Below are 24,339 nucleotides of genomic sequence, written 5' to 3' on the forward strand. Positions count from 1 at the left end.
TACCATGGGGACTTGATACGGCTCTACAATGAAAGTGGCGTTACACATGGTTTCTGTCGTAGACTGCCACAACAATTGCTGTACGCTATCATAGTGATTCAGATTTGTCTGGGTTATCTCCATTCGTCTGTATGTGTCAATGTGTCAAAAATGTAAATAACGTTTCTTGGAGATGGCTGGACCGATTTGCACAAACTTAGTCTCAAATGGAAAGTACAACCTTCCCATCGGCTGCTACTGAATTTTGTGCCTATCGGAATTCCGCTTCCGGAGTTAAGGGTTGGCACAGCAATTTTCCATATAAATTGGTACAACTATGATATCAAGATGATGCAAAACTGTTTTAAATGGGCGCAAAATTACTTGGATTTGTCAGTCTAGATCATTAATGGTATTTCTGTCCACGTAGTGCTATATGAACGACCCCTTTACGGATCGTTCGAAATTGGATGGAGTGGATGTAAGTGATATTGGATTGGAGCTGATCTCGTACTCCGCCAGACATCATAATCCTCTGATTCTTTATTCGGCGACGTGGCTGCAATCATCGTGGTCCTCGCAAAAGAACCACCTATGTACTTTTTTGCCACCGGTTATGAATGTAATCAAGTCAAGGAAATCTAGGCCTATCTATATACAAGAAATTGAAACGACTTCTGACAAGCTCACCCTCAAATTAGGAAAAATGTTGGAACCACCTTTATCATACACTGTAGCAGGTCATCCCACAAAGGTTAAAAATTCTTAATAAATGAATAATAAAACATCACTTACTATCGCATCGAAAAACAGATTCTTTCTCATTACTTTCAAACACTGAAAAATGTTATGTCGATAATGGCTATATGCAACATTTATTCCAACTAACTAGATAGTAGGTGTTTATTAATAATAATTAATGCATTTTTCTTTATGGTAATAGAATCATTTTCTGACCCAAAAATGCTTTCGAATAGTAATGGTTAACCAAAAGCAGTAACTCAAAACAATCCGCGAAAAACTGATAAGGGAAAGCTAGATTTTTTTACCTTCCCACAGACGGAATCGATTTGAAGCCATTCAATTTAGCACTTGCCACCATCATTAAGCGGCGGATTATCATTTTCAATAACGTCCGATGCGGGTGGTCACATACACTCACTTTGTATATTGATAAAATTCAATAATACGCCCTGCGGGGATTATTCTGAACACACAAAAGAAAAGAGAAAATGTGCATTAACTAATGTTCATTCAGACGAAAACAAACATATTGGGTTTGAGCCAACTACAGAGAGTGTCTATACAACCAACCAACTTACCAGTGGATTCGGCCGAAATCGATAAGCAAGCATCATGCGCTTGCGGTAGGCATCGTACTCGTTATCATCCACCTCGGGATTATCTGACTGTGCTACTCCCAAACCTTGATTATTATCGCGCTGCGATGCCCTGTAAAAGAAAATAGAATTCTATCGATGTTTGCCGCGAAAATACGCGCGCGATGAAATTTACTTGTTAATAGGATCAACGATACCGCTGCCGTCCGTTCCGAGTCCCTGTCCCTCTTTCCAGCCCAGTTTTTGCAACATCTGGAATCCAACGTTATCCTCTGTTAGCTTGTATTCTTTGTAATCGCTGATATTCGGCAGGCGATTGTTCTTTTGTGCGTCATATTTTTCCATAAACTTTCGAAGCTCTTCAGGTGGCAGAAAATCTCCAATATGGTGCTTTCCTTCAGATTTTATAGTGAGCTCATTTGCCCACAATTGCGTTGCTTCCATCTCCTGCGACCGAAGTTTATGTTCCCACGTTCCTCCCGTCGTATCTTCATCGGAATCATACTCGTACTTAAACTTCCCACTGGAAGCCAATCTGTCGATTTCCTGTCGCTTTCTCAACATATCCTGATACAAGAGATTTATCTTGTAATGATCTTCCGCTTTCTTCCAATCCTCTTCCGATAGGACTGTTGTTCCGAAATTCTGTCGAACGTAAGCCAGCAGGGCTGGATCCGTGCGCCCTACGGTGCTAAGTTTTGGTGCATTGTATTTCGAGGACGACGGACCACCAGCTGGTACTGCCGGAGTAGTTGCTGCAGGAGCCTGGTGGACCGATTGCTTTTCAACTTGATCACCCCAGCGGCTTTTACGTCGTTTAGCGTTCTTTTCGCTATCGTCCAAAGCAAAACTTGATTGCTCAAGTTCATCCATGTTTTCTACGGCACTATTTTTCACTCCAACGAAATCCGAATCAGTAGAACTGTATTCTCCGCGAGAATTAGTTGAAACGATTTTTGCTTGCTCTAGCTTGAATTTCTTGTAATCTTCAAAATTCGGTTGGCGATCGGTAATTTTACGGAATTTATCTATAAAACTTTCATATTCATCTCGCAAGAGAAACTCTTCAAGGTTGGCCGCCCCGAAGCGATCGTAAAACGTTGTAATCTCGTTGATCCATAGCAAAACAGCCTTCATTTTGTCCGAATTCAAACGTAGATCTTCTTCTGCATCCATCTGTCCGCCACCGACACTGCGCATCAGACGATTGCTCGTGAATCGCTCGTGGATTTGAATCTTGTTCGACATATCCTCGTACAGCAGTCGAATTCTGAAATGCTCCTCAGCCTGCTTCCAGCTTTCCGGACTGACATCCACAGTACCAAAACACTGAAATACAAACTGCAACAATCCTGGGTTCAGTCGGGAATTTGGATGCTGCGGTTGTGCGCCGTATGAACTGGAAGGTAGCTCAGAATTTGCCGTGGTGCTGTTATGAGAAGCATCAGCAGAACCCTTGCTATCGTCAATCAAATCGTTACCCTCTGTGCTATCAACATTGTCACCCCACCGCGTCTTTTTCTTGTGCTTCTGACGAGCAGTCTTACCCCCGTTAGAATTTGCCCCCTTTTCACTATTTGCATCCTGTTTACCCTCCGAAGATTCGCCAAAATCATCATCCGTATCGGTGGTGCTATCCTCTCGCACATTACCAGCATTCATAGTCTTACGCTTCAGATTCTTCAAGTTTCTCTTGCGAGCCTCTCGTACATATTCTGTATCGGAATCAGTCTCCGTTGTAGATTTATCATCATAGAAATGTTGCTCGTCGCCATAGTAATTAGGCCGCATCTGAATCGGCTCGTCATTCTGCTGTTCCTTCTGGTCAACCAGGACATTTGGATCATCTTCCATGTTGGTATCATCCAGAACGTCTTCCGGATCGTACTTGGAATCATCCACGGCAGTTTCAGGCTCAATAAATGGTTGCGGAGGCGGCAGAGCATGCTCTATGCCAGCCGTTTTGAACAGCCTAGCTACAATCATATGCCGGTAGTTTCTGTAGGCCTCTGACTGTTTGTCAAACAAGAACCTACGCAATGAGAAGAAGGTGTAATATAGCATGAAAACAAAAAAAGGGAATTTAACACTATATACATTCAACTTTTAGTAAATTACAGAACATACTGACTAGACGGGCAAGTTTCGATCGTTTTCATTTTTGTGATCATCTTGTAATAAAATCGGCTGTCTGAATTAAATAAGAATAATAATACTTGACATCGTTTTAAAACAACTGTCTTACGTCCGTTTGGACGTTTAATTTCGATGGATTAAATTTTGTTTTGGAAACTTAATTTGAAAAACATACAACTTTACATTCAATACTTTCCATGAATTATTCAATGCAAACACCTGACTCATTGGGCTGGCAAAATCAGCAAAATAAATAGGGCGACTGTTTACTAATTTTCCTTAGCCTCTGTATTGTCACAATCTATTGGAATATGCTAGCTAGAGTAGCCCATCACTTTTCAACACACTGGTGCTGCGATAAAAAGAAGGGTACTCGATTCGATCTTTTACCTCTCTCAAGGAATCAGAATATATTGGCTTCAATGGCACGTTCCCCGTATGTAGTCGGGAATTTGTGCCTCTCTCAAACACTAGTACTTAAAAAAATTATCCCAGTAACTTTATTGAATATAAAAAAGATATTTATACCACTTTAAGCGCAATTAATTGATAGTAGGTACAATCGTCAATCAAAATAGTGATTTATAGGAGACAAAGGGACACATTTGGTACCTTTGAAATCCATGGATCGAAGCAATTCAATTCAAAATTCAGATTTATCACATAGAATGTCCACAATGCATAAAGAGAAGAATGATTATTCAATTTTCGTTTTTGGCATTACACTAGACTAGTGTAATTGGTGCTACACTCATTCAAACTAATAGCGTTTTCGGTTTTTATCTGGCGCAAAAATAGATAGACTGATTACACCCAACTTTGAATGAGTGTAGTACCACCTACACCGCTGTACTGCCCAGAAACGCATAAGAGTCCCATGTGGATTTTGGTCGAAAATGAGTTATCCATTGGATTGTATTCTGTATCACCACTGAATCACACTGCACAAATAAGATTACCGAGTTTGTTCAGAAAATGTAAAAAAAATACCAAAACATGGTTATCCCATCCATTTGGCTCAATGGATGGGACAATCTTGAACAGCGTTTTTCTCGGCTTGCTGTTTTTCAACATGGGACTCTTATGCTGTTATAGGCAGTGTAGTGCACTGTCAAAAACAAAAATGCCATTAGATGTAATGCTGATTACACCCATCATGCAAAACTTTTTTACAATACTTCGGTGTAGCACAGTGTAAAAACGAAAAGACGTGAGAAAGACACGTACTTTTTTTCAACATTATTTGATATTATTTGGAAAAGATAGCCTACAAATAGAAATGCGCAAAATACGGTACGAAGCAGAAATAGAGGTACATGCAGTAAACCAAATCAATGCTATTTTGGTTTGATATTTGAGAAAATCCTCGCGAAAATTTTGCAATTAATCTGCCAAAAGGTGTTACTGCATTAGAAACGACCGTTCAGCCAAATACTTATATGCCAAATACACCACAATCGGAACAAAAAACAATCGAAACAGTTGCCGTCGTTCTGCTAAACCGTATATATGATCCTATGTGGGTCAGCGCTGATGGCTTCTTTCGTTTGTGCGCTGCTGCTCCCGTGCGTGCTTACAGTCGGTTGTAGATACTTGTTGTAGGGAAGTAAATACATATGAATAATTGGAAAAATTACCAAAGCGATGGATGCAATTCATTTTTACGTGAACTTAATTTTTCTTCATAAACATCACCGATATCGGCAACCAATTCAACCAACTCTTCAACTGTTGTTGGTAATTTATCATTCTCTGAAAATACTATACAAAAATTATAACTAAAAGAACAGCAACCTGTCATTTTCAACAGTGACAGAACTAGATGGTGGAGTGGGCAAATTGTAAAATAAACAGATGCGACAACATATTACCCAGATTCGAAGTGGTTAAATTATTTTTCCGGAAAACAAATCATTCTAACAAAGTCAACTAGCTCATTCCACCATGATCCTATCACGATAAACACTAGTATTACTAACCTTTACAGTTGGCTCCCACCTCCGGTACTTGTTCTAAAACAGGTGGCTGCACCGTCTCGACTATATCCATGGTCGGTTCTATCAGTGGGGCAGTATCTGCGATGGTATCTGGAATCGTCGGTGGCGGCAACGGTGCCGATTGCATCAGAGTCATCATTGGCGGAGGTTGCGTGATATTGTAATACGCAGCATAGGCAACCTCCACCGGTATCGACGGTACGGTAGGTGGAATAGGCGGCGCTGGTGGTGGCGGAGGTGGAGGTATAGTTACAAGAACTTCTTCCGTTTTCAACTTTTTTTCACTGAAATTCGCAGGAAAACAATCTTGAGGTTATACAGACAAAATGATTCAGCAAATGAGGTACCTGTTAGACGCATCATCTTCAGCCGCTCGTTTATTTTGATCCTCGGTAGTTTTGGCTATTTTTTCGCTAAGTTTCTTGAAGTTCTCCAGAAAAGATCCATCGTTACTAAAAGGTATCTTTAATCCGCCAGGTTTGTCTGGTTCAGTTTCCTCAGCGCTGGAGCAAAAGAGAGACATATTATGTAAGGCACTACTACTTTGCAAATAACTGTAGATTGTCCACAAAAATATTAATTTTGCTCACCCAGCATTATTCTTACTGGCTTCAGCTACAATTTGTTTAGCCATTTGCAACGTTCGCTGTTTTTCCAAAATTTGCTGGCGCTTCTGAGCGATGAGCTGTTCTTGTTGAGACATCTGCGCTATTCGATCAGTTCTGGTAAAATTGACTCGAGGCATTTTGCAACTTTGTCGTCTATTTTTCTTCGAATTCAATCATAAACACATTCACTTATCGACTCCGGATTGAAACTATTATTATCTAATACGTTAAGCCACGGCAGGAAGTGATTAATTCTAACTGTTTATTACAAGAAATTAACTGGAGAAAACTTTTCAGCACAATTTAAAAATGAAAATTAACCAGCGCACAGAAAGATCAAAAGCATTTATTTTCTGACGTATTGGCAAAGATAACTTTGACAGTTAATGATCAACAAGTTTGTAGAGGGATAGGTAAATGTAAAAATTACATATACGGTAAATCTAGACTACCCATTTTATGACTATATTTGACACATTTTTGAGAATATTAATTATGCGTCAAAAAGTAGATTTTAGTTACGAACGAAGAGTATGTTTTACGCATTTTTGAGAATGTCAACGACAAAGAAAAATGCGAAAAAAGTATATCTCACAAAGAAAAGAAAATTTACGCTTCGACGTGATGTTGTTTGTGTGAATGTGATTTTCATCGGAAGCACCATTGGCGTATAGTGTTTTTCAGCCGACAATGCTTTGCACTGATAAAATAAAGTGCCCATTAATGCGTAGAAAACTACGCATTTTTAATAAAAGTGGAATAACCCATGAAATGGGTAAAGAGTTTGTACCCATAAATAAGTACAGACCTTATACGTCAACCTGGGTATGTTTTACCCATTATTTTTCGCAGAACTGTTACAACAAAATGCGTAAAAAGCACCCATCGAAAATCTTGCCAGAATGAAAAATACTGTCATTTCTGAATTTAAAAACAAAAACATAAAATAACATTCATTTCACATTATAATCTCTTATAAAAATATAGAAAATATGGCCTGTTTGTAACCACAAACCGTTTAGTTGAACTTCAAATTAGTAAAATGCAGAGTTTGCCTATTTTCATTTCAGTCTCGTTTATTCTGCTGTGATTTTTATGCATTCAAGACCGAAAACGTCCAATGCATAAAATTTGCAGCAGAAAAAACGAAAGGCAAACAGAAAAATGGGTCTCAGCGCGAGAAAAAAACACTTCCTTGCAATTTTTGTTTAAACTTTGGGTAAAGCGAATTGATCAAAACTATTGTGAATTATAGTATATCATTTTAATAACATTCTGTAATTTTTTCATGTAAAAATATCGACATTAATGAGTATAGACTTTGAACGTCAACCTAAAAGAGATTATAACTACTAGAGGTCGCGTGCCACTGTTAACACTAATGGTTTATTATCTTGCACTTACATATGGTAGGCCCATTACTTTGAAACATATTGCCATGTCAAAGTTATGGGATACAATATGCTAGAGTGAGACTCCATGTTTCAGTCTGTGATGGAAGCAGTAGTGCTTTGCTCCCTCTAATGGTTATAATCTCTTTTGTCATCCTGGCTATTTTTAGCAGAACAGGTACAACAAAATGCTATGTTGGCTTCTAAAGCAATCAAAATTGCGGAACTGGCTGATACTTGCAACATCCTCAGTAGTTTAAACTGCCGTTGTTTCCGGAACATTGCCCTAATGTTCCGATTCCGCCACGGTTTCGGCTACGAGCCGATAATTTGCAGGTTCCACTATGATCCATAGTTTGCAGGTTACCCTAATAAACATCGTATGATTCAAGAGCCTAACAACCTGTTCAGGGTACCATCAAAACAATATGTGAAATCGTTGCACTATATGAATAGACCTTTCTTGTCAAAAATTTTTATTCGCGGAAATGGTTCCATTTTTACTCCTGAATCGATTCTGCGTATTGCCACGATGGTTTGGAGACTCTAACTATTGAAAAAATCGAAAATGCTGCGAACTGCCCATTACACCCCACATTCTCATGACTTATCTTACCTCGTTTCCCCATATATCTACATCATTTGGATGAATTTCAAGTGGGGAACATACCATATATGTTCATTTAAACCTGTCAAAAACCATTGCTTAGATTTGAATGAATGTTCACCGAAAGCAGGACAAAACAAGATGTCGCTAACTGCTGCGTTCCAAAAGTGAAACTAGTTATGCATAAATTTTTACTTCGGCGATGTTTATTAACATGAAATATTCCGCACACAACGACTGGGCCACCGTCAATCTGGCCACGGATGCGTCCTCAGTAGGAAAAAATATAGACGCAACGAAAATATGGCCAGCAGAAATCTCGTTCATACAATAACAGCTGTCTTAACCTACATCATCAGGCTAGTTCAGATCCTTTGCTTTTATTAGACAGGCCTGTCGTACAAAGCACCCTACAATGGTTTTGCCACACAACGCTCTCGGAGACGCAGTTTAATCAGAACGCAGCTCGTTTGAACGCAAACAATCGATCTTCGTTCAACGCATATTCTGGAGATTGTCCAATGGATACTGAGCCCGTCGTATACGGAGCTGGGACCGATGGACAGCAATTTATGCTTGAACGAGCAAATCGATGCATCGTTCGGGCACAGGTGCAGACTCCGACACGGTGTTTTTTTTTTTTAAATTTAAGACGAATTCAATTCATACACGGATGAAAAGCGGTTCCAGGCAATCTTCGTCCGTCAGTGGAAGCAGATGCTCTACATATGGTAGGAGTAGCTGAAACAGCAATACTTGTCGATACCTGATACCCTCATTACTGTCACCACAAAAATAAACCGATGACGACGACGAGTCGCATAACCAGTACTGCGCTTCTATCATCTCGTCCTGATAACTTTTACTATCCTTTTTTGTTTAAGGTGGAACTGAACCACGTTCTACATCCAACTACTGTCAAAGTCTATGAACTGAGACCTGTTAAGTCACTTGACTCAGTTTTGAGGTCGTGTGAGAACGGCATAAGGATAACTCCGGTACCATATACGACATTCGCATTGATTAAGCTTAATAATTTTCAAAAAACTTGATCAATGGTATTTATACTTGTACTGCTTCAAAGAACTTGTTTCAATACATTCGCTTTTTAAATCTCACTAATGTTATTCTGTCGCCCCCATGCGCCAACCTTCAGGTCTTTGTACACAAGAGTATATACCGTGTTCCGCAGTGTTTAACATACTTGCAAACAATAGAGGATATAGGCTGTAAATAGAGCAAAACGCTGCAACGATTAATCTAAATATCTCGCTCCTCATGTGGGATAGTTTTGTTAGTTTGGCATCTATTACACCAGGGCAATATATGCCGTATGCAGACATTATTGGTTGTATGGGACAAAAATTCAGAGCATGCTGAAAGTATGCTTGAGGTGGACGCAGTTTAATAATTCGATCCGAATGATTCAATAATCCGCATTGAGATGGTTGTCTTTTGCAACCCTTTGTTCGTTCATCATTTCATTTTGTTACTTCAGATTGAGGGATGAATACATAGCCATTTTATTAGTTTATTGATTGATTTTCTCCAAAAACATTATTTTAGAACAAACTACCTACTGTATAGAAGCAATTTTTTTTTGGTAAAATTCGACGAGAACATTTCAAATGGGCCGATAAACAAAACGTAAACAATTCCGGTTAATACTTACTTCAAATGGACACTAACAAAGCTTTATACATACCTTAAATAAGACGATTCTGAAACCTGGCTGTTGGGGAAATAATGGATTATCGAAAAGGCACATAAGCAAAATAACTTGTTTTGCTTATGTTCCCTTTCACTTCCCCTCAAAAATTAACGGCTCATAAACACCAAACAACAAAACGGAAAAAATTGTTTATGGTCCCTTTTCTTAATGAAAAAGACTATACTTGAAAAGGGAACAAAAACATCGCAACACCAAGAAAGGGATCAAAATAAACGTCACATAATCATTTGCTGTAAACAAAAGGGCTCACCCGCACGCACTATAAGCAAACGTCTCGCCGAAAAGGGAGTATGGGAGAGGGCACAAAACCAGTGCGATGTTTCAAAAGGGACCAAAACATTTATCTACAAAAAACGTTCAAAATACAATTGTTTTAATAAATCTGTTATATTATTCGGAAAAAATGGTTAATTTAACACGGCATTGAGTTGTTTGGTACTTAAATCAAGCTCCTGTTCATAAATGGGAATATAAAGTACGAGGTAATTTTTCAGACGCCATTTTCTCAACACGAGCATATTGTATATAATGCCTTATGAAATGTTGACGTCGAATTCATGTATAAATAGAATGCCTCGAAAAGTTTTTCCGAAAAACAAAAAAAAACAAGAAACAGCTGATAATTTTTGGGTATCAGTTTACACCTCATTCAACCCTTGTATTGCAATCATCAGCACTCCATGAAGCAGTGAAAATCATCCCTATGAGCCGCGTGTTTACCGATTAAATGGTCCGTCAAGAAGCAGTCGGTGGAAATATCCCGCAAAGCGCTTTCCAGTAGGTATGCCGCATCAAAGGCATGTTCCGTCAGGACCGACTGCATGGCCTCTATTGATAGTGTCAGCTCAGGCTGATTGAGGAGGAATAGTCGCTAGCATCACCGACAGGTTGTGGTTTTTGGCGGACCGTCGCCCGGCGAGTCATTCCCTAGCGGCGGACGCAACTCAGAAACCTGCTAGTCTGTGTATCGAAGAGCTCGTGATTAGACGGATAGACGTTCGTCGACGAACAGGCAGCATGAAGTGCGCCATCATGCAATTAGCACTGCAGTTCGAAAGAAAAAAAATAGGTCACATATCATTACAACGAATAAACATTTATATTATACTGATTTCGCTCTCATTTTCGAAAAATCCGTATAAAAATGACATTTTTGAGCGAACCTTGAAGGACTCGATTCCAAAAACGAAATCAGTACGATCACCACTGCAGCAGAACTTTGTGTTCTTTAGCATGTGTCCATACGAACCAACCGCACAAACTATACGCTGCTTGACAACTTTTCTTACTCTAGTTCCAAGAACTAGAATAAAATTGAGACAATGGCAAAACTTACCTGTTTTAATTGTAGATTTCATACCCAGTAGCAAATCGTCACCTACGTTACCACCTAGTTTCCGAACGGTAACTATTGTCAGCTACTTTAACCATGTCAGCATTGGACGAAAGCTATGCCGCGGATTCGACTTCGCAGGTGGCTTTCTCCCAGACGTATACTTTGGGGTCAAATGCAGTTGCCATCTGCGAAAGTTTTTACTCGTATGCTGGCGCAATGTTTATCCTCCACGATAAAATACCTCCTCTGAACAGTGATTTCCTGATAGCAGCAGGCCATCGTTGAAGACGGATTCTCTCTGCAAACATACATGTGGAACAAAATTTCGAGACGAGAAAAGGCGAGCAAGCTATTTTAATTCGTGGATTGGATATACTTTGACAGCATAGACGTTCACTCTGTTGTTTACAATCGCGAGTGAACCAGGTATCAAAATTTACCACTTCATTTGCAGTGTTGTCATTTACGTAATCGAAAAATGGTAAAACAGTGCTGCCGAAACAGATATTTCGAGTTACACCATTCTTGCAATGGTGAAAAATATATTCAACATTCTTGCAATTTCAGTATTTGTAAAAATCATTAAAAAATCGGGAAAGCTCCTAAAAATGTATTTCCAACGGAAATGTTCTTGTAAATATGATAACTTTCGATTAAAAATAAAAAAAATGGGGGTTAGGTCCGACGAGAAAGGTCTATTAAAGTTTGCGTATATTTTTTTTATTAGGTGTAGTGTATAAGATATGACATTACGGTACTTAAATTATTCTTAATGAATTTTTCACTCATTATTAGGATCAAAACACCCATTACATTACCTCATCGAGTGGATACCCTAATAAACATCTTATGATCCAAGAGACTAACGATCTGTTCAGGGTATAATCCAAACAATATGTGGAATCGTTGGACTATATGGGTTAAAGTTCGTGTATAGGGTATGAAATGAATAAGAAGTACCCATCACACTTAAAATTCATTACCTACGAGTAGGTAATTTTAATTTGCTGTCCTTATTTCACCGCCGGAAAACAAGCGAGAGGGAATAATTTTTTTAATCAAAATTAATGGGATGAAGTTTAGTCGACTTTGGGGAATATCTCATTATTTTTGGGTAAATTTGAACTCCCTCTCTTTCGTTTTTCGTTGGAGGAAGTAGGATGCACAGATTTAAAATTACCTACTGCTAGGTAATGCAAGTTTTCTATGATTGTAACCCATTGTTAACAATTCGAACAAACTTCCGAAAAGAAAAAATAAAATGCGTAAAGTTTTTTTGCCGTGTATATGTAATATCTGAAATCTAGCCCCTCGTCTCTAAAATGCTTTTACCATTACCTTCGAAATCACAATCTTGGTACTTGAAATTAATTTATAAAAAAAAGTCTGCCTGCAACGTTTTTTTTAAACGGCAGTTGGATCTGTTTCATAGTGCATTTGAGTAAAAATGAATGAAACCAGACATTCACATAGCCAAAGTGATTTGAATTCGTCGTGCTCGGACGAACTCAAAACAGAGCTGCAGAAGTTACACAAATCTGAGCTAATTGTTAAAATATTGAAGCTTCCTGATTGTCCGCTGTCCGTTGAGAACAGAGCTCTTCTCAGTATTTATCAATACGAAGGCTCACTCCCGCTGGGTAATACATAAAGAAATTTTCCTTTTTTTAAGTAGTCAGTACCGTTACTTTGTTAAATTCGTTTCAGGTTTGGACAATATTCGGAACATTGAACTGAGCTATAACGAAAGAGTATCACTGAGTCGTTTTGTTGAGATGAACATATTAGAAATTACACGACCGGTTATTCATAAAGTACTGAAATTGACCGATAACAATTTAAATACTCTTGGCGAGTTTGTATACAAAGATTATGGAGATGTTCTAGAGTTGGAATCAGAGAAACGAAAATTGACCGAAAATTTAATTAGGATCAGAAATCGTAAGTCACATTTTATGAATTTATGCGCTGAAATGCGAACAGGACCATATCAAAGAAATAATATAGAAACGAAGAATGCCGAGTGTAAAGCATTACATATAAAGGTGGAGTAAGTGACTCAAATAATAGTTTATTGCGAAAAAAGAGAAGATGTTTATTTAATTCTATTTCAGGACTATTCAAAAAGTTATGGTTCATGAGGTGATTACTAGCACGACACACGCGGAAAAAGCTGTGAAGGAAGTTGAAGCAAACATAGATGCTCTTCTCAGTCTGAAATAGAGTAAGTCAATTAATCATTCCTTAATATCACGTACAATTTACGCACCTTAGTCGCTAACGAGAGTCACCAGAGCGGTTCCACGCAAAACCCAATAGTCAGGAGGTTTGCGTGTTTCTAACAAAATAGCCAGTACAAAGTTAGTTGAATGACCGGTAGTCGATAGTACTCCTGCTCGTATGCTGGTTTTGTATAATGGTGCTTCATACCGACACCCAACATCCAGTGTTATGCAGGGTTTTAACCAAACCACTGGAAGTCGTGATACAAGCTCCCCGATTCTGGCATCACATAAACCTCCCTCTCTCATGTCCCAGCGACCTGCTTCGACAAACAAACCATGCACTAAAATCCCGTAATCTGGTACTTTGAGATCCTCGAAGAAGGAGTTGCTCTGTGATCGAACGATAGAAATTAAAGTAGGTATATTTGTAATACAAAATCTCAAAACAGTTTATCGTGTAAAAGAAAATGATTCCTGATGACGGCCAATGCCACGCCAAATCACTTCAGTAATTAATGAGCATTTTTTTCATATACTGAAAACTAATCTTCAGACTTGGTCTAATTTATACTAGATTATTAGAAACGAATATCTTGATAGGCATGTATAAGGAACTCAAAATGAAGTAAACAAACACGTATATGGCACCCCTATCCCATTTGTATTGAACTGACATAAGTCAACATCTCAGCGGGCACACAAATTATGGGCCCCACTGACAGTTCAAATTGTTTTACTCGTTTTGCTCGAAGCTCGACCTTCACTATTCAGACACGGCACGGCATGCCTCAATCATTAGATGTTTGTTCAAAAGTTTAAATATTGCACCGCCAATTGATGAAAAGTGTTGTTTTAGACATGTCGGCGAATAACAAAAACTTTTCACCATGATTCACCAACAAATTAAACGAACTCGAGTATCACAAAATTGTGTCGAATGAAATTGTTTCTGTTTATTGTGCATCGACCCTAACGCGACGTTTTAGATGTTGGCATAGAAATCATGGCGACGTAGCAGATACCTGGTAAACAAAGCTTTAAAGTTTACTTACTACTAGTCACTAGGGTTACTGTGTCCTAATATATTTTAGCACCTCTATTCATCTTACTAGTTTGAACGCATTAGATAAAGCATGCTATCCTTATTCAACACATTAGCTCAAATGATAGGAGGAATAAGGGTGGGTTATACTAGATTTTTTGCTTCGTTCAAACGCGAGTATTTTGCCTTTCCTAGTCCAAATATTATTTTTATTATACTAATGAACGAAGTAAAGATTTTGATACCTATTTAAGCGCAATCCAATCATTCCGAACCGAATTATCAACCAAATAATCTGACTTTCTGACTGAGATGAATAGTGGCTCGTCTATCCTACTTACTTTTTGTCCTCGAATTCTTCGTTCATATATGACTTGTTGATTAAGGGTACAGTTCATTATGTCGAAATCAAAGCGCAACGTATCAATGGGAATGTCATTTTTCCTCGAGTAGGTTTGTAGTGTACCCGTTAGGAAAGATTGAGGAAAGAACAATCCGCATATCCATGATGAAATTGGAAGCCCGTCGTCTATCCACGATTGCACAGAGTCGACACGTCGTTGCAGATCTAAAATCCAACTGCCCAGTGACTTGGTAGATAGAAACCCTTTGCTATGCCACAATTGTGGAACTTGATTGTTCGTAAATGCTCGATATATGGTTTCCAAACTTTCTGACATAACAACGAATCCCTGGATAGCTTTTTCCAAATCATTCAAACTGCTGTGAATTACGTGTAACAATTTATCAAACCGTTCAATTTCTTGCAGCAGTACAGTTGTCAACGAAGGTATACGATTTTTGTTATCGCGCTTCATCAGATCTGGGTAGGGGTTGTCACTGTTTATGTTTTTGGCGATTGCTGATCTTATAGTCTGAATCTTATCCAAACACAATTTATCCATTGCTGCCAAAGCAGCTTCGCTCAAGGCTTCCCCGCCACTAGTACTGTTCAAAAGTGTATCAATGAAGAACATCGTTTCGTTTCGATTGAAAATAATATTTGCATTTTCGTGCATTCCAAACACTTCTGGTGAATCGTGAATGGGCAATCCATTTGCGTATGCCTTATACTCATCCAAACTACGGCCTTTTGGACAGTAGTACAGTCCACTGTCACTATATTGGTAGTCATCCGAAAGAATTCTTCTTGAAGAAAATATTTTCAAAATGGATTTCAGACATCTTTGATCCCAGCTATCCGTCACTCTTCCACCGTACGTGATTTCTCCGTTTATGTACTCTAATGCATCCCAAGGAATGGGAGCTTTCAATTCCCGCTCGCAATAAATATCCAATGTTCGCAATGCACATTCCCTGTCACTTTCGCTGAATTCATAAGTTATATTCCAGCCTAGTGGACCAAACTTTCTTCGTTCCAGGATTATTCCATGGAACATACACAGTCCAAATACCATGTTTCTCCAATACTGTCCTAATACATGTAATTCAAAACTTCCCGCATCTAGATCATCTAATGAGCGAATCACATTCGCACGCAGACCTTTCGGTGGCTCATTGGTAACTTTGACGGAATTCTGAAGTACACTCACAGGAAACGTCTTTACAGGCATCGAGGACAGAAATAAACGAAACGACGCGTTAACCGGTTTCAAACTCATAGCTATGTTGGTTACAATTTTTTCCATCGACTCCATCCAAGAGGTGGCCAAATGACAGTTTTGAAGAAATACCCAGTGGCCATGTTTTGTGCCGTTGTCGATTAGTGCTTCTGCGGCAGGCCCTTGACCTTGACCTAATGAAATGGAAAATAATTTTTCGCCAAACTCTTTTTCTTGTGCAAACTTGATTAAAGCTGTCATTGGGTCAGATCCCGGAGATAGGACAAACACGAGAGGCGTCGTGGAGGAGATGTCCTCGTATAGCGATGGTAATGTTGTGTTTTTCGGTGGTTCTGTGTATTGTTTGCCCAGCTTAAATCGAATGAATTCAGTGATGGCGATTACAAGGCTTTCTTCTTTTAGTGCCGCAATGAGCATTAACTTTTCCGATACAGACAGAATGCTATTCCAAGCTATCGTCGATTCCATTGATTTACTTTCGGGTGAGAGATTCGCGGTGAAGTCCTGGATTGTAATTTCAATTAACTCTCGTAAACCTCGAGATAGTCCCGAAAATTTTGTAAAACTGTCTTCCAAATATCTACAACTGTACCATTGGTTATCGGTCACATATTCTGGTTTATCAATAAGTGAATAATTCCGACTAGCGGGGCCTCTAAGAATAAAGTGTAGTTGATCATCAGTAAACTCGTTGTCCTCCTTGCAAATCGCAACAGCCAACAAAAATCCATAGATTATTTTGTGCTTCTCGAGAAGTCCCCGAGAGATATTAGAAAAGACGGTAAATGTTATATCATCCAGTAAGCAGCTCAGTCGCTCAGGAAGCTCCATTTTCTCGTGCGGTCGAGCGATAACCGAACAGTACACGTGCGAAAAATATCGTAAACTGAATTGATACATTGTATCGATTTCTGCCAGCGAGGAAACCACAAAGTATAGAACTGCACCACGCGAAGCCAGAATTCGATATTTTTCCCTAGTTGCGGCGATCGCTTTTTCAGTTTTTTCCGTCTCGATAAGCCGATCAGCAATGATTATCGAAGTTTCTTTAGACTCGTTCAATGCATCTACCAGCTCTTCGTCATCCAGAATGTTTCCCGTGGAACTGTACAGCAATTTCAGTACCTTGTCTTCCAATAGCAACAGCTGCTGCTTGTCTGCATTTATTCGAACAATTAGATTACTACGCTGAGTCTCCATTTCCGGAAGTTCGATTTTGATAATATCACTGTGAACAAGACAAACAGATAAATCAATGAGGAGTAAAGCCAAAAACGCTATAATTAAATATACACATATTTTCTACGGAGGCATCATTGTAGAAAGATTGTACAGCATTATCCCCAAAGTCATCACCCAGAAAATAATGGTCAATTTTCAAAAAATCGATTGCAATTCGTTTTCAACTCTGGCTTTTGTTTTTTGGCTCTTCATCTTTTATGTGATCTGTAAATGCTTTTTGATTCGATACACGTACATATACCAAAACGTTTATTCTTGGATAAAAGTCGACGTGGTCACTATCAAATGGCTTTTTCCGCAGTATAAACCAATGGTCTGGCCGCTCCCACCGTACAGTCAGCATTATCGAGAGAGCGAAGGCATTGGAAGGGAAGAAAGCCCCAGGACCAGACGGATTCCCAAACCTGTGTCTGAAAACAGCGATACTGGAGAACCCGAATATGTTGGCTTTTACGTGGTAGAAATGCAGTGATGGAGGTAACTTCCTCAACAGAACAGAAATATCTAAGACAGAAATATCACATTGATAAGCTTCGAGTGGTGGTAAATTTTTTGAGGCAGGCAAACGATATTGCTGGCTACGGACCCTTTACGAAGGAGTACATAGTATATATACCAAGTCTGCGGGGTCGTCTTCGATTCGAGTCTGTATTGCGAGGACCTGCTGACACACGGAATTGGCTGTTTATAGACCCCATACTTCAGCCAGTGAAGATACTGGAGTGCAAACGTTTGCATTCAGCATCAGTCACAGCTGACGGAAAGAGGACATATGTCAACTCAGACTCCTACCTAACTATCTCTTCTTTGACAAAGTTCGTCTACCTATTCGCCTTTTTGTGTTGCAGATCATGAACTGCACTAATTGCAAACATTTGGGACACACAACCTCCCATTCTAGCAATAAGGTTTGTTGTGGGAAATGCGATGGTAATCATGTGGATGATTCCTCTGGAAGAGGTATCGAAAAGTGTCTACTGTGAGGGAAACCCATATAATCTCCCGATATGTCCTTATAACCTTAGGCGTTCCCTTCAGGAACGCCCTAAGCGATCTTTTGTAGAAATGCCCCAGGAGGGAACATCTACTGTGCCTAGAAGCAACAGAAAATGGAGGCATATTTCCTCTCCCAAGCTTCATTGTAAAGGCCAGAAAGTTTCTTAAAGGGCCCCTAAAAATAATTACTCTTGGAAGTACTGGTGAAAAACCGAAGGAAGTCGCTCCCGGTCTCAGAAACCACAACTCAAAACAGGGACTTCCAGGGACATCAACAACTTCAAGTGTTTCCATATCTCAACCAGAGAAAGAAACCAGTGCTGGCTTAATAAATTTCTTCGACATTGTGGACCGTATGTTTGCAGCATTAAATATTTGTTACCCTCTTAAAAGTTTCTTGAAAAGCTTTCTACCCGCGGTAAAAACATTTTTGATGCAGTTCACTGCGAGGTGGCCCCTCCTTTTAGCGATTGTATCCTTCAATGGCTAATTCACCGAACGAGGTCATGGAACTGATCACTGTTCTACAATGAAATTACAGAAGTATTATCCCGGAAATCGATTCACTAAAAAATTTAATAAATAATTTGAAATATGATTTGCATTTGCATTATGCGAAACAGAGTTAACTAGAAATAGACCTCAACTTCCACGATTTTAATATTCGCTTGGATCGAGAAGACTCCTCCAGTGCACTCGAGCGTCTTAGACTTGTTCCTCTTCTCGACATCGCTGCGGTTAGATTGTATATGGATGGTAGTCAGACCACGCAGTGACCAACTGCCAATCGTAATTACTGTTACGGTTCAGGGCCACCTAATACAATCAATGTTTCGCATGACTTCACACGAAATATTGATTGGAAGAGCTACACAAGAGCTTCCTCCGAAGGAAAAGTACGGAGCAGGCTTTATTCACGATACCGTGATTGAAGCTCACTAAACACGTACAAGACTCGAACTCTTGTGGGCGTCCCTCCAACCCATGGTGTGACAAAGAGTGCTCAGACGTGTACGCGGAGAAGACTATCCGGGACGACGGGCTACCCGCTATCTATCAACAGTACGCGATGTTAGAAACGCGAATGAAGAGTTTGGTGAAAACCAAGACATGTAGCTACTGGCGCCGGTTCGTTGACTAACGAAAGAAACATCGATGAGCACTCTTTGGGGCACGGCCCGGCGCTTACGAAACCGAAACAGTACTAACGAGAGCGTGGAATATTCAAACCATTGGATATTCGATTTCACCAAGAAGGTTTGCCAGGTTTCCGTCTTGGCACAGGAGATCTAAGGCTTCGCGTCCCCTCGCTATAACGCGAACGAAACGCCGTTTTCGATGGTGGAGTTCTCACTTGCCGTCTTATCATGTAATAATAACGCCCCAGGGCCAGACAGAATCAAATTTAACTTGTTAAAGAATCTGCCAGATTCTGCCACGAGACGCTTGTTGAATTTATTTAATAAGTTTCTTGATGGTAACATTGTCTCTCATAACTGGAGGCAAGTGAAAGTCATCGCCATTATAAAAACTAGGAAAACCAGCCTCCGATCACAACTCGTATCGACCGATTGCGATGCTGTCATGTATCCGAAAGTTATTCGAAAAAATGGTCCTATTCCGCCTCGACAATTGGGTCGAACCAAATGGCTTACTGTCAGATACACAAATTGGATTTCGTAAAGGCAAAGGGACGAATGATTGTCTTGCGTTGCTCTCAATCGAAATTCAAGTAACCATGACATGTGTCGTGTGAACTGTTTGGATTTTTTTTGTGTCTAACTAGTGCTAATTTGGGTACTAGTTTATATACATCGTTTAACTAGACACCCAGCTGGTGCTAGTTACTGACGAGATGAATTCGAAACACAAAAAAATAAAACTTAATTTAAGTTAGGTTTTGTGCCCTTAACGCGCAAAGTGGTTTAATCCAATTTTCCCTTATGGGAATTAATATTGCATAATGCCCTTGCTCCCGAGCCAAAAGACAAGAGTTCCTTTTTGCTTTCCCGTCAGCAAACCTGAGCCTCTGTGTTTGCTTCCCGGGACATCATTCGGGACAAGTCAGTTGCTTTGAACGTTCATATGTGTCGTGTGAACTGTTTGGATTTTTTTTTTGTGTCTAACTAGTGCTAATTTGGGTACTAGTTTAGATGCATCGTCTAACTAGACACCCAGATGGTGCTAGTTACTGACGAGATGAATTCGAAACACAAAAAAACCTAACCATGACATCAGTTTTCTAGAATATTAAGGGTGGTTTTGTTTCAGTTTCTATCAAAATTCTTTGTTAGAAGCTGCATCAGCATGGTCTATCCCTTTTGGCTAGGCTTATTGTCTGAAAAACACATCCATTTTTTACATGGCGATCTCTCGACATCACGAAGCTAGCTACATGGGTCTTCCCCAGGGCTCATGTCTTAGCCCCTTTCTCTACAACTTTTACGTGAATGACATTAGCGAATGTCTTACCAATTCCTGCATGCTAAGCTGTCGATTTGAAAGGACCATTGCAAGATACCTTGGACAATTTTTTTACTTGGGCCCTCCAGCTGGGTATTGAGTTCTCCATGGAGAAAATTGAGCTAGTCGTATTTTCAAGGAAGCGTGAACCAGCGCAACTATAGCTTCAATTTGTGGGTAAAACTATTGCTCAGATTTCAACTTTCAAATATCTCGGAATCTGGTTCCACTCTAAAGGCACCTGGAGATGTCACATTAGGTATCTGAAACAGAAGTGCCAACAACGGATCGACTTTCTCCATACAATAACCGGAACATGGTGGGGTGCCCACCTAGGAGACCTGAGCAGGCTGTGCCAAACAACGATATTGTCGGTGATGGAGTACGGGAGTTTGCATTCGGCGCTTATGATGAGTCGTCGACTGCCAAGACTGTCAAACCTCGACGGTTCCACTGGCTTAGGTATGTTCAATCAAAATCTCGCCCCCTTATTCAAACTTAATGATCTTGCTTCAGTTTACGTCACAGAGCTTGCTGCTTTTCAGTATACCCTTGGGATTATTGATACTTTGCTCTCGATCATTATTTTATTATCTCGGGCAATCTCCGCTCAATAAGCTCTTCATTCAATGAAACCTAGAAAACACAATCCACATTTTCTGGAGAAAATATGGGAGCTCCTGCGTGGAGGACGACCTGATTCTTCCTGATGAATGCCGTCCGAGTCTGTAATCTATGCAGTTGATCTCCCGATGACTGAAACTCATCGTTAATCATTTTCACCCCCTTTAAACTTTGTCCACCCTCCCTCCCCTGACTCTGAAGTATCACCAAGTATCGGTCAAGAACGCGGAATGATACCAAGAGGAAGTGGCAAGAGGAATGCAGACATGCTGCGAATAGAAGGTGGGCACTTCCATTGATTGATGAACAGAAAGCACGGAAAAGTCAACTTCACCCTGACGCAATTTCTGTCAAGCCATGGCTGCACTTGCACAGATTTTGGTACGCGGAATCCTCGATAAAGAGAGACGATTGAGCACGTGGTTTTGACTACATACGATTCGGCTCAATGCGAAGCGCAATGTCTGGCGTCAGTTGGGCTACACCATCCCAGGTATCCTCATCCACAGGATGTGTTGGAAATACGTGAAATACCAAATATAGAACCATTATGCAATTTATGTCGACTCTGCAGTGAAAATAGTGGAATGATCAAGCAAGTGTTGAATGGAGTAGCGGGTGATCGACTTGTGGAGTGGGACTAGATCCACCTCCGAGGACTAGATCGAGTAGTTCGAGTCGATCCAATAGTCGAGCGGGTCGTCGAAGCACCTGTGTATCGGACGCCACACTCAACTCGGAGTTACCGAACCATCTCGGCACCCTACTGAAAAGCCTGGGAATAGGCTAGATCCACAGACAGGGACTAGATCGAGTAGATTGCGCTCAAGTGCCAGCAGCATGTCGTTGGGGTACCAGCGAATCGGAAGCTATGATCCATCTCCGGAATCGCTGGCCTAACCACTGCACCAACAAGTTGGCCCGTTGAGTAAGCTTAAATCCATTGCCGGGAACTATCCGAGTAGATCGCAACAAAACTGACAGCAAATGTTTTCAAGAAACGGGAATCAATATCGAGAGAAATTCGGCCTTCGGGAAACTATCAGTCTGAGTTGGGAAGATTCACCGCCATGCACTATGCGAGTAGATCGCTTACAGGTAAATGATTTGAGATGACAGAAACTAAATGGCTCACAGAGATGGGAAGCTAGATGTCTCAAAGGCGTTCATCGCCGACTACCCTATTCGATGTTAGAAGCTCAAATACGCAGAGGGCCTAAACGGTCTATTGTAAATAGTGGTGAACTAGAGGAAAGTCGTGCGCTAAATGGTTCAAATGATGACCAATTTAATTAATCAAGCGAGGCTTCGAAATAACTGCAGAAAACTCTTGAGCAAAAGAAAGAGTTCCGAAAAAGCACAATCATTGATACTTTGATGCAGTTCCAAGAAGAAACGGCGGGAGGAAGAGTGGGGAATATTTTAGTGGACAGCCACGAAAGTAAGTCCCAATCAGTATCAATGCACAACAGGCCTCATGGCATCCGAAAAATTCTTTAATGTTTGAGCTATGAAGAAATGTAAAAACGTCAGAATTACGAAATAATTGATACGCAGTTATCCAATAACATTCGAGTGAATATACTTTATCGCATTGTCTTCTTTTAAATATGAGCTATTTTAGTTTTGAAATCTTGTGTAAATTCGTTTTTGAAATTATGAATCAACCAACCAACTGATCTGAATACGACCAGATTTTTCTACAAATTATAATTATCAGTAATAATACTTACGCCAACAGCTGGTCTTCCAATCCACTTCGTGAAACCAAAAAGTTAACTAAGCAGACTTGAATGCAGATTTCAGGCAAAAAATGGGGATTGGCTAATTTTGTCGTCATGTATAATCTAAAATTACTGTCATAGTCGACATCAACATCACCCAGTTTTATCATTGGTCTTCCATTTAATATGAAAATGCGTTTCAGCAAAACAGATTCCAGAACAGGATCCAGCGTCTCCTGTATATCTTCTATTAGCATTGGAATTCCTTGTCGAATGCTATAATATTTACCAAGTAATAGCAATTTCAATAGAAATGTAATCGTCCACAAACTTACCAAATCTCCAAAATGCGCATCATGTTTGCATCTGTCAGCTTTATTATTCTAAGCTCATTTCCAGTTTCCATGTTACGTACCCAGCGGTTGGCTTGTTCCTGTGGGTCAATCATCAAAGGCCATCTACCACCTTGTGTTGATATGATTGCATTTTCTATAGAAATTTCATCTCGAGGTAATCCGAACATATTCCACTGCCGGATTTGGAACGAATCTCCCAAAATTTTCACTAGGTCGAAACTGGCGCTGCTGGGTATATTCAAATTACGACATTCTTCCACCCACTTTATGGAAAGTTCACGGCGATAGCTCATAGGAAAAGCTCCCAGGTAAGCAACGTATGCCGAAGCCACTAGTACATCACCGGGAACGGCAAACTGTTCAGCCGTAAGTTCCTGAACCGTATCACGCCAACGGATTTCCTCATCTGCCAAGGCGGATGTTAGTCGACCAGCTCGGTTCAAGCGGGTAGTGGTAAGATCGTTGTGATCTTGCAAAACCTTCATCTCACGTCTTTTCTCATCCAAGTTGGACATCAACATGAGAATTTTCGCCTCGATTTCAGCGAGTTCGTTTTGCTTAGATTTCAACAGCTGCATTACTTGGTTTAGCTCCTCTTCGGCTGCTTTTTGTTTTTTAATCTTCGGTTCAACCTGTCTGTACACTTTGGCATACCTTTCCACTGCTATCACCCAGAGACACATTGACTTGGCCACTTTGGAAACTTTTTCAATGATCTATAAATAAAAGAAGCGGTTACCAAGAAATTCACAGTTTTCGCCAATTCTTTAAAACCTTACTTGAGGTTGGAAATCTTTATGATCTACGTATGTCTTGATCTTCTTTAACAATGTTTCTGGGATGTGTTCCTTATCATATTCCTCAAGTTTTTTCAAGAAATTTACATCCGCCATTACCACCTTCGCTGAATTCCAATCAGTCCTATCGAAGAAAGATTGGTACATATTAACTTTCAATC

At 40.0% G+C, this 24,339-nt stretch overlaps 3 protein-coding genes across 3 annotated transcripts in view; 1 reads left to right on the forward strand and 2 right to left on the reverse strand.

Moving 5' to 3' along the window:
- Positions 1-826: 826 nt before the first annotated feature.
- On the reverse strand, positions 827-6,417 carry LOC131683759 (SURP and G-patch domain-containing protein 1-like). Its single transcript, XM_058966021.1, has 7 exons — positions 6,043-6,417; positions 5,800-5,955; positions 5,435-5,736; positions 5,093-5,216; positions 1,495-3,351; positions 1,302-1,431; positions 827-1,186 (listed from the first exon to the last, which is right to left on the reverse strand). Exons 1-7 carry the CDS (start codon positions 6,195-6,197, stop codon positions 1,160-1,162), a joined length of 2,751 nt encoding a protein of 916 aa, XP_058822004.1. The 5' UTR covers positions 6,198-6,417; the 3' UTR covers positions 827-1,159.
- A 6,114-nt stretch (positions 6,418-12,531) lies between these two features.
- LOC131683760 (uncharacterized) lies at positions 12,532-13,402 on the forward strand. Its single transcript, XM_058966023.1, has 3 exons — positions 12,532-12,766; positions 12,834-13,176; positions 13,241-13,402. Exons 1-3 carry the CDS (start codon positions 12,574-12,576, stop codon positions 13,347-13,349), a joined length of 645 nt encoding a protein of 214 aa, XP_058822006.1. The 5' UTR covers positions 12,532-12,573; the 3' UTR covers positions 13,350-13,402.
- LOC131683761 (dynein axonemal heavy chain 6) overlaps positions 13,202-24,339 on the reverse strand; it is a 37,570-nt gene continuing 26,432 nt past the window's right edge. The window contains exons 12-17 of the mRNA XM_058966024.1: positions 24,161-24,302; positions 23,361-24,097; positions 23,035-23,301; positions 14,735-17,204; positions 13,396-13,741; positions 13,202-13,340 (exon numbers count right to left, since the gene is read on the reverse strand). Of these exons, the coding sequence (XP_058822007.1) occupies positions 13,397-13,741; positions 14,735-17,204; positions 23,035-23,301; positions 23,361-24,097; positions 24,161-24,302 (3,961 nt within the window). The 3' untranslated portion in view covers positions 13,202-13,340; position 13,396. The remainder of the gene's footprint in view (positions 13,341-13,395; positions 13,742-14,734; positions 17,205-23,034; positions 23,302-23,360; positions 24,098-24,160; positions 24,303-24,339) is intronic.

The sequence above is a fragment of the Topomyia yanbarensis genome, chromosome 2, assembly GCF_030247195.1.
Source record: "Topomyia yanbarensis strain Yona2022 chromosome 2, ASM3024719v1, whole genome shotgun sequence".
Classification (NCBI taxonomy): domain Eukaryota; kingdom Metazoa; phylum Arthropoda; class Insecta; order Diptera; family Culicidae; genus Topomyia; species Topomyia yanbarensis.

Excerpts from the sequence above, each read along its gene's own strand:
- LOC131683759 (XM_058966021.1), bottom strand. The coding sequence starts at position 6,197 with ATGCCTCGAGTCAATTTTACCAGAACTGATCGAATAGCGCAGATGTCT. Across the intron at positions 5,956-6,042 it reads GCCAGTAAGAATAATGCTGG|CGCTGAGGAAACTGAACCAG; the intron begins GTGAGCAAAATT and ends CTTTTGCTCCAG. Across the intron at positions 3,352-5,092 it reads GAATTGCATCCATCGCTTTG|GTTCTTGTTTGACAAACAGT; the intron begins GTAATTTTTCCA and ends CTCATTGCGTAG.
- LOC131683760 (XM_058966023.1), top strand. The coding sequence starts at position 12,574 with ATGAATGAAACCAGACATTCACATAGCCAAAGTGATTTGAATTCGTCG. Across the intron at positions 12,767-12,833 it reads CGAAGGCTCACTCCCGCTGG|GTTTGGACAATATTCGGAAC; the intron begins GTAATACATAAA and ends AATTCGTTTCAG. Across the intron at positions 13,177-13,240 it reads GCATTACATATAAAGGTGGA|GACTATTCAAAAAGTTATGG; the intron begins GTAAGTGACTCA and ends ATTCTATTTCAG.